General features: G+C 46.9%; 1 protein-coding gene across 2 annotated transcripts in view; it reads left to right on the plus strand.

Moving 5' to 3' along the window:
* Positions 1-14605, plus strand: part of Auh (AU RNA binding methylglutaconyl-CoA hydratase) — a 106028-nt gene that overhangs the window by 36195 nt on the left and 55228 nt on the right. For both annotated transcript variants that reach the window (XM_052727804.1, XM_052727803.1), the window contains 2 exons: positions 6012-6104; positions 8021-8077. In XM_052727804.1, coding sequence (XP_052583764.1) covers positions 6012-6104; positions 8021-8077 — 150 coding nt within the window. The remainder of the gene's footprint in view (positions 1-6011; positions 6105-8020; positions 8078-14605) is intronic.

Below are 14605 nucleotides of genomic sequence, written 5' to 3' on the forward strand. Positions count from 1 at the left end.
TGCTGGCATGCACACTGAGGCTGAGTGCTCCCCATGTGTCCACATTCTTCGCCATGTGATAACTTAGCTTTTGTTTACACTGCACTGTGCTAAGAGTTACTTGGTGAAGAATAGTTTTGAGTTTGCACAGTTAGTCTTTATGCTCACTGTGTCTTCTGCCTGTGTCTGAGGGCCAAGGAAGACCCATGGGAAGGAAGAGCAAGCTTTCATGGGTTACATAGCTTCTTCATGAGTTGCTAGCACCCCTGTCCTGTTGAGGGTGCTTGCATCCCTGTCCTGTTGAGGTCCTGTACTGGGTGCTATGCACATTGTGGCTCTTGGCTATGAACACTTTGCTTTTTACTTTTATTGTTGTGTGATATTTTGTTTGTGTTCTGACAAATAAAGCTTACCTGCAGATCAGAGGGTGGAGCTAGCTACTAGTTAAATATAGAGGCCAGGTGGTGGCTCACACCTTTAATCCCAGCACTTGGGAGGCTCACACCTTCAATCCCAGCACAATCAGAAGGTGGAGACAGGATCTCACCCCCATTCTGTCTGAGGTTTTATAGAGGTAAGAAGTCTCTAGTGGCTGCTGCTCTGCTTCTCTGATCTTTCAGCTTATTACCCTGATATCTGACTCCTGGTTTTAATTCATAAGACTAATTAGGATCATGCTACATTTTATTTTCATTTAGTCAGTCAGTCAGTCTGTCTGTCTATATATCTATCCATCTACATGGTTTCTCTGTGTAGTCCTGGCTGTCCTGGAACTCACTCTGTAGACCAGGATGGCTTCAAACTCAAGAGATCCTCCTGCCTCTGCCTCCCGAGCGCTGGGATTAAAAACATGCGCCATCACCGCCTGACCACTGTGTTGTTTAAGCTTGAGCCATGTGTTTAACTGTTAACTTCTGCCACCTAGAATTTGTTCAGATCAAAAGGGAATTCTCTTCAGTTCTCATTGGTTTTCCTATACTTTTAATCCCATAAACAACACCTGAGGCTGTGTTGACTGTAGGCTTTGGTAGTTTCTCAGCAGCTGCTATCCTTTCCTGTGTGGGTGTGGTCATCGGGGATGTGTTGATTTATTGTACACATCTTTAGCTCTTTCTTTGACTCTTACACAAAACACTTATCTGTACATGAGGGATCGTTGCTTCGTCCACACTGCCTTGTTAAGGTTCTGGAGGTTTTCCTCAGGGCTTGGTTGCAGTACCATGCATGTGTTATGCTCTCTACCCTGTCTCCTCCTGTGCCCCGTCCCTTCTGGCTCAGATTTCTCTGTGTCTTGTCTATACTTTCTGGGTTTGGTGACTACGTTTTTAAAGACATACTTTTATTTTAAAATTGTGTGTGTATGCACGCGTGCGTGCGTGCGTGCATGTGTGTGTGTGTGTGTGTATGTATGTATGTGTGTATGTGTATGTGTGTGCGTGCATGTGTGTGTGTGTGTATGTGTGTGTGTGTGTGTGTGTGTGTGTGTGTGTGTGTGTGTGTGTGTGTATGTGTGTATGTGTATGTGTGTGCGTGTTTGTGTAGGTACCCTGAGTCCAGAAGAGGGTGCCAGGAGTTGCAGGCAGTTGAGCTCTAACCAGCTTGAGTTCTGAGGACTGACCTGGGGGTGCTATGCAAGAGCAGTGTGTGCTCTTAACTGCTGAGCACCTCTCCAGCCTCGTGACTTGACTTTCCGAAAATACGTATGCCTGTCTTAAGCACTCTTCTGGTTTGTCCCATGCTGTGGTCCCACGCGTGGCCAGGACTCCCTGTGCCTGCCCATCTTTCCCTTTCATCCTGCAGTGGCATCAGTCTCTTTCTCTTTGTCCTTTGGCTTATTTTGTCACATTGTTACAAGGGTTTTTCCTCCATCTTTCCTGGCTAAAACATCAGTTTACCCTCTCATTTTCATGTATAGATACAGCCTGGAAACTGGGATGTGTGGAGGGAGAGCTGGGTCCCAGGAGGTGGCTGTTACTAGAAAGACTCCCCCATGAGGAACACTGCTGCTGTCCTTCTCCACCACAGCCTTCCAGAGCTCTCACTTGATTTGGATTTTAACCTAGGGTTAGTGTTTAGGCATCGTAGGAGTTTGCCTGTGTCTCTAGGGCTAAGGTGGCTGAGATTTCCAGTCTTGGATCTGGCATCTCCCACCTGAGGGTGGTGGTGCTCCCCTCTGCGGTGCCTGCTGGCATCCAGCAGCACCCTGTGTGGCAGTTCTGGACCAGCCTCCAGCCCAGTCCAGCCTGCCGGCCTCCCACAGAGCTTACCCAGCCCGTCAGCTTTGCTCAGGAACTGCTTTGTTCTGTTCTTGTGGTTTCTTCAGAATTGAGAGAGAAAGGAGAAAGCACCTTAAGTCAAAAGTAAAGTTTTAACTGGATCTAGGAATAATTAGGAATTTATTGTGATTTTGTTAATAGAGATTTTATTTCTATTCTTGATTTTGGCATTCAGACTTTTCATCATACTGTATATGGACCTTTCTGTTAAAGTAACGACTTTTCTGTTTTGTATAACAGTGCTAGATTTCTAGGTGTTTAAAATTACATTTTTTAAAAAAATTTGGGTGAAAGTCAGGGTGTGTGTTCTCTACTTCTACCACATGGGTCCTGGGAGTGGACCTTCGATTGTCAGTGCTGGTCACAAACGCTGAGCCAGTGAGCCGTCTTGCTGACACCAGAATACTAGTCCTTCAGCAGAACCACGTTTGAAAGTCACATAGCCAACCCTGACCTTCCCCTTATAATCGGATCGTTTGTTTTTCTAGAGGCTTCAATTAAGCTGTGCCTGAGAAGCAGGGAGTAGACACACCACCTCCAGTCCTGTGCTCACTCCAGCCTCCCTGGGCCTGGATGTGCTGCGGGCTCTGAGGTGCACCGGAGGCCTGCCATGCTTTCCCTTCTCAAAATAGATCAACTCTTTAATTATTGCCTTAATTATATTTTTAGGAGCATTTCAAAGGATTATTATCTTCCTTGTCATACCTGGCTCACTTCCTGGAATGAAACACTCAAAATAGTATCTGATCCCACTGTTGCGTAACTCACTGAGTCATGGTTTCTCGCTGGAGCTGTGGCCCTGGCATTTCATTTCCTGCCTCAAGTCCTTTGTAGGCATGCACAGCTGCCCTTTGGTATTCCCTCAGGCCTCTGTGCTGATAGTCTGCCTTTCCAAGGGTGTATAGCTTTAAACTTTATAGTATTGTAAAGTATTGAATGGATTAAGCTGTTCTAATTAAATAATTTTTAAGTAGGAAACATAACCAGCCTTCTACCACACCAGTTTGGTACTGTTTGAAAATTTCAGAAGTGATGTGGGCACAGTTACTCTTTTCCATGTTCTTTTTGGATTCCAATTTGTTGTCATTCTGTGTTCTATTTCTTAAAAGTTGCAGTGTTAAATTTGTTGTATTCCCTTTGGAAAATTTATTTCTCAAATTTTAAATGTCAGATTTAAAAATATTTTGTATTGATTCTACAATGCATGATCACAATAGGAACGTGTTAATACTTGTACCACCTGACTTCAGGTCCTGGTCTGAGGCCAGCCTCTTCACTCTGCCTCCCAGCCAGACTCCAGGTCAGACTCACTGTGTTTCTTATATTGTGTGATTGGGGGCTGTACTCACTAAGCAATGGCATGTCACATCTGTCTGTTACTGTGTAAGATGGTCCAGCTGTACAGACAGGTTACCTTAGCCTGAGATCAGCGTCAGCACCACATCACCTGTAACTCCAGCTTCAGGGGCTCAGATACCTCTGGCCTCTGCAGGCAACTGTACTCATGTGCCCATACCTACACACACAATAAAAATCAAGTTAAAAACATTATATGCATGTATGAATGTCTCTGCTAAAAAAGAGAAAGAAAAGAAGGTGTTCACTAATGAAAGGTTTATAAATTATAGTAGGACAGATTTCATTGTTAGTTTCTTGCAAAAAATGATTCCTTCCTAGAAATTGTATGAAAGAGAATGTTTTCTGCAGACTGGGAGAGACAAGTAAGACTGGCTCCTTCACACCAAACACAATGGACTTGTAAAGGCCCTTTCGTCACCCCCTACTCCCCAACACAGGCTCATTTCTTGGCCTCTTCTAAAGTCTACACAGCTCTTGAAGGTGAAATCTGCCACACTTGCTCTGCTGTCAGTCTGAAAGGGCTTGGGAGGAAGGCTTGTCACACAGGCCATGCTTCCTGTGTATGAGAGCTGAGTGAGGGGAGGTTTGTCCTTCAAGGACAGGACAGATTCAGACTTTGCGTCCACTTTGTGGGGAATATCAGACAGACCTGTCACTGTCTTCAGCAAGGAATGGGTTAGTAGTACAAGTGTACCTAATGAATTAACCTGAAAAAAGAAAACCGTGATGACAAGGGCAGGTCAAACTGAGCAGTTCTCAAGGTCACCTCCAGCTCTTGCAAATGAAGTAGGTGGTTATAAGGCACCCAGTGAGGGTGCAGGGACTCAAACTCAGGTCCTCAGCCACCATATAATGATCAAATTCACCCCCATCCCCTTCCTCCCAGCTCCTCCCCTAGTCCCCTCCCTTTCCCTCTCAACTTCATGTGCACTCCCCCGCCCCCTCTTAGTGCTACCCAAATGTGCACCTACTGGAACAGGCCTTTCAGTGACTACTCAGTAGCTATATCCCTAAAGAAAACTGACCCTCCCTCCCCCGGCAGCCGTCAGTTGGTAGAGGTGGGACTTCATGAGTTCTTCCCCATCAGTGCTGGGATTTTGGGTAGATCTTGTGCAGTTCATGTGTGCAGTAGCCCTGTTATGTCCAGCAAATGTTTGCTGCAGACGTCTGTGACCCCTGACTTTTACAGTCTTTCTTTCACAATGATTCCTGAGCTTTAGGGGTATGATATAGATGTTCTGTTTTGAGCCTTATTCTCTACACATTGACCAGTTGTGGGTCTCTCTGTTAATCTTCATCTACTGCAAAAAGAAGCTCCTCTGATGAAGATGTACTGAGAGATGTACTAACTTTTGGGTATAAAGTTAAGAATGCAGGGGCAATTTGTCATTATGTCCATTTAGCAAAATAACAGTATTAGCTTCTTCCCTATGGCCTATGACCTAGCCAGCCATAAGTTTTGGACCCGGTTAGCAGTACCTGGCATGCATTCTCTCTGGTGGAGCAGCTTTATCCAATCAGGGAGTAGTCATTTACTGAAATGACATTCATGCCACTATTTTAACGGTGGGCATGTCTTACTAGGCCAGTTATTACTGGAGCTCACAGATTCAGTCCTGGGGAAGGTTGTTGAGATGTGTGTTTACATTAGAAAACCCACAGCCGTCAGTACACCGGGGAAAGACTTTGGCTGTGGGTTTCAAGAGAAGGGGGATAGAAAAGGTGGTAGGGGGACAGGGGGAGTAATGGAACTGGAAGAGTTAAGTGGCGGGGGGAGTAGGGGAGGGATGACACAAGTACTTTTGAAAATGCCATGTGGAAACCTGCTACTGTAGAAGCTTCCAGAAATACTCTCTTGTAGGTTCTGTGAGTCCTGCTGCTTCCCTCGTCTCTGGGTCAGGATCCCAGAGCCAGAGAGGACTGTGGATGCAGCCCTTGTACCACCCTTCCTTGGCGGTGGTACCTGGCCTATACCCTCTGTGGCCTTTTGCACTGTGTGTTTTTTTTTGAGCAGATGCCATGTCTCAAGATTGCATTCTGAGCACCAAGTCCATAAAGGGTCAAGAGTTCCAAAATGCTCCATAAAGTATCCCAACTTGAATTTGTGTGAACTAAACACCTTGTAAAAGACTTTACGTTCTCAGATTTTGAAGTTACAGAATTCAGTAAAATAGTCCTGAGGGGAATTCAGGACATGGTTCAGATGTGTTCCCCTTTCATAGGTGCGCTGTCTACAGTCATTACATAAGGATTTATAAAGAGCACTGGGAATGCTTGTGTTTTATTGAAGATTAGAGGCATAAAGTCTGCATATGACACCCTGCTTAAGAATATGTTCTGAAATTAACTGTCTGGAAAGCTGTGGCTTTGAGTGAAGGATAAACTCTGTCATTTCAGCTAACCTCCCTGTGCCCACGATCGCAGCCATAGATGGACTTGCCCTAGGAGGTGGTCTGGAACTGGCTTTAGCGTGTGATATTCGAGTAGCAGGTGAGAATTTATCCTGTTAACATAAATTTTAAAAGGAGCTTGGGTTAAAGAATTATAAAACGATGTTATTTGCATGAAAATCAATGAATTTGGAAATTCACATGCTTGTTGAAGTAAGCCTGACTTAGAAAGACATTCCATTTTCTCTTATATGTAGACTCTAGACAAAAACAAAGACATGAAAAGGAGATTTGGGATGAGGAATGGAAGTGTGGGGGACGAAGAGGAGCAAATATCCAAATACATCATGGGCACTATGAAAGTCTGAGAATGAAATCTATTGTTTTGTGCGATGAATATGCTGATGAAGAAGCCTGGGGTCTGGGAGGATAAGCCCTGCGTTTGACCCCTAGTGCACACACACACGTGGTGGTGGTGGTGGTGGTGGTGGTGGTGGTGGTGGTGGTGGTGGTGGTGGTGAAGGGTGCATTCCCCTCAGGCCCAAATAGTTTTGCTCTGCTTCCTGTTCAGTAGCACATTAAAAAATGGCCTGTGGAGCCTGATGTTTGCAACTCCTACTTAGGAAAGCTGCCTTTTTTTGAGCCTAGCATTTAAAAGTCCTATTAGGAAGCTCTTTAGCCATCCTCTGTTCAGACATCTGATTTGGGACCCTAGGGCTTCTCTTTCAAAGACTAATTTCCTTCCATTTAAAATAGAGCTTGTGACTGTAGCTCTGTGCATCTGACCCATGGAGTCAGTTCAGTTAGTGGACGTGTTTGGTCCAGCACTTAGCGACTTTATTCCCTTGAAGTTCCGTCTTTTGGGGTGATTGTGAGCATGTGTTGAGAGGATTGTGAAAAGAGTTGGTACTAGCCACTTGCTGGGTGCTGAAACAGGGGCCCTTGACATGGTTCACTCCCTCTCCTCTTCCTCTTCAGATGCTGTGGAGGAAGCAGGAGCAGAGAGGAGGAATTCAGGGAGCTGGGATCTGAGCCCAGCTGAGGTGTCACAGCCCAGGCTTCTGTCCTGCCCGGAGTTTTGTGCTGGGCAGCAGAGGGTCAGCACAGTTGGGCCCTGCTTCATGCCGTCACTGCTGTTTTAGTTTAGTTTGCCTTGTGCTGACCTCATGTGCTCACGCACATCTTGGGGCGTGAGGTTGCCGTGTTGGGGGCTTCCCCTTTCCCCATGTTATTCTGGGTCCTCACGTTCTTGTGTTGGTCTTCACCTGATTCTTTCCTGGTACTGGGGTCAGGTGGGTTTTCAGTTGAGAAGCCAAGGCACGTGCAGCCCATTCAGAAAAGCGGCAGACTGTGGGAGCAAGGCCGTGAGAGAGAGCCAGCTCAGTGCAGGAGGCTGTGGGGCCTCTTGTCAGAAAGTGCCTTGGTTTTGAGCCTTTACCTTATCTGATAGCAGATAGAGTTGTTTGGTCTGGGGACTGCCCAGGCAGACAAGGAATCTGTGCTTGTCAAGAGGTTTCTCCTTGTTCCTGAATCATTAGCAGGATTCAGGCCTTCATGAGCTGGCAACATTGGATCCAAAGATGAAATTTCCACTCTGGTCTTCGACCACTGGGACCTAGCTGATTGCCAAGCAATTTTGAACAGAAAATGTCATGTGTTCACCTGGGGATAGGGTTGGGGGTGGAGGGTCATTTTGAATGATTATGTGTTTTCATAAGAAAAAAACTTTTGAAGTAATTTCTTAAAAATTGGAGGTGGTGGCACACTCCTTTAATACCAGCACTCCGGAGGCAGAGGCAGGCGGATCTCTGAGTTCGAGGCTAGCCTGGTCTACAGAGTGAGTTCCAGGACAGACTCCAAAGCTACACAGAGAAACCCTGTCTTTAAAAAAAAAAAAATTGTGGCATTAATTTAACCAGTGAACAGTGTTTTCAGAGAATCTTACTTTACTTTTCAAGTTGTCGTATTGCAAAGTGATGACATGCCTGTCACTTAATTCTCTTTATTTCTTTTCAGCTTCCTCTGCAAAAATGGGCCTGGTTGAAACAAAGCTGGCAATTATTCCTGGTGGAGGTATGAGTTCTTCACGCCTGCCCCGTCTCTCAGCATCCTTGGTTTGTTCCCAGATGCAGGGCGCAGTGGGAAGGCCGCATTTGGGTAAAAAGGCAGATGCTGTGCAGCTGTGATCCAGCAGTGTTCCCTCTTCCCGCTCAACATCTCTGTTGGGCCTGTGTGGACTGTGGTCTGGGGAATGGCCTGCACACGCTTGCTTTCTCTGTCATCGTGTGGTCTGTATGGCTATCACTGCTTGGTGCGCTCCTCACAGACTCACAGCTGGTTTGAAACTCGTGTGTGTGTTTATGCACCCTCACCCCAGAGCACCATGTCCACAGCCAAACCCTGAGTATAGGAGGAAGTGACCTTTCTTCTCCTCAGCTTTGTGTTGCTGTGACCACACCAGAGGTGAACAGTTTGTTGGGAGGAAAGGTTGGTTTGGGCCCACAGTCTCAGGGGAGTCAGTCGCTTTCCTGGTTCTGCTGTTCTGGCCTGTGTTGGAGCTAAGCATTGTAGTCCTGAGGGCATGGCCACCAAAACTCAGCTCATGGAGAGGGAGAGAAAAAGGGACCCTGGTCCCTTCAGTACCCAGTGACCTAACATTCTCGGTGTCCCCTCCTCCTACCTCCTCCTTGTAGTGCCCCGCTGGGGGCCAGGCTTCCTTGGGTGTTTTGGGACATTTGGGGTTTAGACGACCCTAGTTTCTTGGGCTCTCTCTGTGCGCACAGCAGGACAACAGCTAGGTTGGAGGAAGCTGCACTGCAGAGCTGTGTGTGTCTGTTCTCTGGGTGCATGGGGTGGGGGCCTCCTCTTTAAAGTGATTTAAGAACGTACTTTGCCAACATTGACATCGAAACACTGTATCTGCCCCCCCCCCCCCATCTGAATGTTATGCTGTTGTGATTCAGAGAATTTGTAGACATTTCCATTTTATGATGTCATTCTTCAAGGAAGGTGTCATGTAAGGGTGGGTGCAATATACTAGAGTACTCCTTTGGTAGTTTTCACATAAGGACAGTTTATTAGCATATGAATGAAGTGACTAGCATTCAGCTGTGTTTATATCAGCAGGTCCTCTGCCTGCTTAAGCCTACTTGCAGAGTCTCCATCAGAGTGAGGTCTGGGGATAGGGAGGTTGAAGTCTGCCCAGGTCAGTGCACCGGAGCCTGCTCATCCCTGAGAGCAGTGTTCCTGCAGCCAGCGTGACCTCCTTCCTGCTCACATGTGCCTGTTTTGCGTGCTTGCCTTCCTTACAGTGAACAGCAGGAAAAGGAGTCCTAAGAGAGGGGGTCTGTCTATAAAGAGCTGTCAGATAATACATGAAATAAAACTGTGTTAGAGTGAGATCTGATGTTTCTGACTTGTCTTTTCATGGTGCTGGAGACAAACTTAGGGTCTGGAGCATGCCTGCAAGAGCTCTGCCGCCGAGCTGTATCTAAGCCTTGAACTTCTTGAGTCAGGATTGACTGGAAATTAGAATATAACTAATCCTAGGAGACTAGTGTGTGACTGCTGTTGTTCCCCCACCCCCCAATGTGTCAACTTGAACCTGTAAATGTGGCCTCATTTGGAAAAGGGACCATCACATGGAAATAAAAGGTCTTGAGATGAAATCACAAATATCTGAGTGAGCTCTGAATCCAGTGACACAGTCCTTGCAAGAAGAGACTCAGACAGAAGGAAGTCCCCTGAAGACAGGAGTTAGAATCTGTGAGCAGAGGGTGGCAGGCTCCAGAAGCTGAGGGCCAGAGCAGGCAATTGATTGTCCCCAACATTGAGCAACAGTGTCTACTGCAGGGTCAGAAGTTTCTCACTCCCTTCCCCTTGCGCTCCTCCCCCTCCCTCCCTCCTTCCCCCTCCCCTCTCTCCTCCCTTTGCTTGTTGTGGGTCTTGTTGTGTGTCTTGACTTAGGTTGTGTCTTTCAGTGAGCTCTCATTCTGTATACCTGATGGGCTGGCCTCAAACCCGTGACAGCTTGCCTGCCTCAGCCTCCCAAGTGCTGGTTACAGGTGTGAGCCACCATGCCCAGCTGAACTTGGTGCACATTTCATAGTTCTATTTCAGAACTGTGAGAGAACACCTTTTGTTGTTTAGCACTAAGTTGCTGGTAATTTATCACAGCGGTCTTAGGAGACTGGCAGAGGTCACTGGTGGTGGGGGATGCTGATTTGGGTGCTGACTATGTCTTGAACATGAAGCGCATTGTGAGCACAGTAGGAGATGGAGTGGTTGTGTAAGAAAACTGCTTGTTAACTGTGGCCAGACTGACAGTTCAGAGCCAGGGAGACAGCAAACGATGCCTGTCGTCTCCTTACACACCGTTGCACGTAGCTGGAGACTGAGACTTGAGACTCTCTCTGATACAGTAAGTTCTTTGAGGGTCTGTCACAGTAGACCTGTTGATCAGAATCTGCTTTTATAGATTTCATTGAATTTGGACTATGCTTTCTCATAAATAGAAGTAGTTTTCTAATTTTTTTTTTATTGGTTTTTTTGAGACAGGGTAGCCCTGGCTATCCTCTGTAGCCCTGGCTGTCCTGGAACTCACTTTGTAGGCCAGGCTGGCCTCAAACTCACAGAGATAGATCCACCTGCCTCTGCCTCTCAAGTGCTGGCATTAAAGGTGTGCGCCACCCTTAACCCCTGCCCCCAGTTAGTTTTCTAACTTTTATTACATACATTCATAATAAAAATTGGAGTACACTGGCATTTTCCTAATCTCCTGTGATAGATGACAGTCTGTTACGCTATTTTGTAATTGAGTCTGAGGATTGTATTTCAGCTGCTCCTTCAACCTGAGAAGGCTTCAGTTCATGACTTAACTCACAGCATGCTAGAAGGGTGCAGTTTCATGTTGAACAGGGTTTTGTTTCTTCTCGACTCACCAGGACCTGTGTGCGGCGTGTGCGCATTACTGTTTTGGTTCTTAAAATAAGCACTTTCTGTTTTAAGTCGAAGACCAGTTCATTTCAAATACAATTTTCTCGTACTTAAAGGGGCACGTCTGCAAGCTTGTGAGGGAATTGCCTTGTGCTGCTCTACCAGTCACTGTTTCTCTGTTTCCCTTTCATTTCTCATGGAGAGCAGCACCTGAAAAGATTGATTGAAAACCATCTGTGGTCTGTGAGATGGCTCAACCTATAAAAGCCCTTGCCATGCAAGACTGACTCCTGAATTGGATCCCCGGATCCCACGGTAGACGGAGAGAGCCAGCCTCTATGCCCCAGATGCTGGCATGCACACACGCACTGATAGATAAAGTACATTTTAGAAGTTCTGCTTCTAAATTGGTGAATTTTGCTACATTTCAGAGGTCCCGAGATATCTGCTTTTTGTGGCCATTCTGTTAGCTGTTAAAACTATATCTGCATTTACTTTTTTCTTACTTCTTAGTGGCCAAAAGGTTTCTGTGGCTTCCACAACTTGCTCTGTTGACCAGGCTACCCTTGAACTCAGAGGTCCCCTGCTTCTGAGTGCTGGGATCAAAGACATGCACCACCACCACTACCACAACTCTATCTTATGTTGATGTAAAACTCACCAGCACACTCACCAGGCCTTTCTTTTGTGAGATTGTCACTTTGCCTTAAAAACTGCACTTATTTATTGGCTATAACATGGGTGTTTTGATGTCTGCATGCATGTTGTAAGACTAAGTCAAGCTTACAACATTTACACCACCTCGCTGCTCCCCTTTCCCCTTGTCTTTGTCCCCCATCTCTCTCTCCTCCCCCCACACTCTCCTCCCCGTGACAACACTGAAGTCTATCCCCCTGTCCATTTCTAAGGGTTCTGTGTGTTATTAATAGCTTTTATTGCCAGTGCCTACAACAGGTCTCTAGTATCTTGATGACCCAGAACTTACTGTGTAGCCTGTGCTTGTGGTGATATATTGTGTCTCCCAATATGTTGTGCATCCTAATAAACTTACTTGGGGTCAGAGAACAGAACAGCCACTAGATACAGAGGCCAGAAAATGGTGGCACATGCCTTTAATCCCAGGAAGTGATGGTAGGAAGCAGAAAGGTATCTAAGGCCTGAGGACCAGGAACTAGAGCCTGGTTAAGCGTTTAGGCTTTTAGCAGCAGTTCAGCTGAGATTCATTCTGGATGAGGACTCAGAAGTTTCCAGTCTGTGGAAACAGGATCAGCTGAGGAATTGGCAAGGTGAGGAAGCTGTGGCCTCTTCTGTCTCTGATCTTTCAGTGTTCACCCCAATACCTGGCCCTGGGTTTGTTTTCATTAATAAGACCTTTTAAGATTCATGTTACATCTGGCACCCCACGTTGGGTGCCAATTGTAGACAAATTTCTAAACAGTCTTATTAAATAAGAAACACAGAGCAAAATACAGAGGTGCAAGCCGTAGAGATCAGAGCAATAGCCGCCAACTAACCTTAGCTCACCACTTCACCATAGCTTCTCAAGAGAGCCTCTTCCTGTCTAGCCTGTGCCTTTATTGCCTTCCTGTTCTGCCTTCTCATTGGCTCTAAGCCCCGACACATCACTTCCTTGTCACTGCCTGTCTATACAGACCTCCGGGTCTCTATGGTTGGTACTGGGATTAAAGGCTTGTGTCACTATGCTTGACTGTGTCCTTGAACACACAGAGACCCTGCCTGCCATGTGATCGGGATTAAGGGTGTGTACCACCTGTTTATGGCTATGACCTCTGATCTCCAGGCAAACTTTATTTATTAACATACAAATAAACTATCACATTTCAGCACAGTGCCGGCCTCAAATTCCTGATCCACGCCCCCCTACCCTTAGCCTCCCCAGTGCTGAGGCTGAAGGGCGAGCTGCCCCAGCTGACTCAGCTCACACGCTGGTTTCAGTTAGCGTTTCCGCATGCTTGGGTTTAGGTTGAAAAGCCTGGCTACAAGCACTGAAAGGCAATGCCGTGTGTTGTGTTTGGTGCTTCGTCACATGTTTGACTAGTCTACCTTTGGAGAGAGTTGTCACCTGGTTAAAGTAGCGACTAACTGGGTGTTACTTGGCCTTTTCTTAGCAAACTGATGGGGGTGAGGCTATACTGTAGTTCTCAGAGGCTATACTGTAGTTCTCGGATTCCACAGCCAGAAAGAGCCACTCCCAGGATGAGTGCCGAGGCCTCTAGCCGTGTGCTTGGCACATTTTCCAGGAACTCTATGTTAAGGCGTGTCTATGAGGTAATGACTGACATTTAAATCCTGGGAGTGTGTTTTGTTGCTAACACAGTACTGATTTTGGAAGCTCTGTTTATAACCTTTGTTGAAATTCCCCTAGAATTTACATCAGAATCTGAGCTTATCTTAGAGCATCCTCAGCCATGAGTCATCTTCATTCTGGGAGGCTGAGCTTGATTTTCATAAATAGCAAGAGGTCTGTCTGTGCCAAAGCCAATGGATAAGGTCATTCAGGAAGGAGAGCCGTGTAGCAGCAAAGAAAGATCTGAGAGGCTTAGTAACAGCAGGTCTTTCCTGCTGCTAAGAGTGCACAGCCTTGCAGGCTTTCCCCATGCTGTGAAGGGTGGGCAACTGTCTCAGTTAGGGTTTTTATTGCTTTGAAGAGATACCATGACCACAACTATTCTTATAAGGAAAACATTTAATTGATGGAGCTCCCTTACGGTTTCAGAGGTTTGGTCCTTTATCATCATGGTTGGGAGCATGGTGGCATGCAGGCAGACATGGTACTGGAGGAATAGCTGAGAGTCCTACATCTTGCAGGTAACAGGAAGTCGACTGGATCACTGGGCGGTATCCTGAGCATAGGAAACCTCAAAGCCCACCCCCACCGTGACACACTTCCTCCATCAAGGCCATACCCGCTCCAATAAAGCCATGCCTCCTATTAGTGCCACTCCCTATGAGATTAGGGGGCCAATTCCATTCACACTGGCACAGCGGCCTCGCAGGCCTTTCCCTTGTGAAGGGGGGCAGTGTTGCAGGCCTAGTGCTAGTGTGGTGTGTGCACGCGCCTTTCTGAAGACTAATGGAGGGCTGTCAGTGGGCTTTCTGGAGTTCCCTCCAGGGTCGCTCCCACAGTTCATGTACTGAGGCTGGGGTGAGGTGGGAGCTGTGAGGGGGCTGTGTCCTGACTTCCTGCTGGGTTCAGGGCTGCTGTGAGGATGCATCTCTTCTGTGGGACTCCTCTTGCTGTTTTGGAATGCCCGTTCTGAGATCAGATAGGAGAGAGGACACATGTGCCCACGTGTCTATCTACCTTATTGTGATAAAATTTGCAGCCAAACGGAAACAGTGATCTAAAGCCAGTAGTCCTGAATCCAGTGAAAGTAGTGAGGTCCCTCCCATGAGGCTTCCTGAAGAGTCAGTGACAGCAGCTGACAAGGCCCATGTGGCTCCCTGGCCTCTTCACCTCACTTCACTCCTGCTCTGCTCCCCACATGCTAGGCATATTGGTTCACTCACAGCTCTTGGGTCCTGCACTGTTGTAGGCAGTGGCTCTCGCTGTGAAGGAACAAGCTACAGCCATCATAAACCTTTCGTTCCAGCCCGGGAACTGGTGGCACAGCTGAGTGGGAGCCTGTCCCCGGTGGAAAAGTA

The sequence above is a fragment of the Peromyscus californicus genome, unplaced genomic scaffold (assembly GCF_007827085.1).
Source record: "Peromyscus californicus insignis strain IS unplaced genomic scaffold, ASM782708v3 Scaffold_8__1_contigs__length_139910024, whole genome shotgun sequence".
NCBI lineage: Eukaryota > Metazoa > Chordata > Mammalia > Rodentia > Cricetidae > Peromyscus > Peromyscus californicus.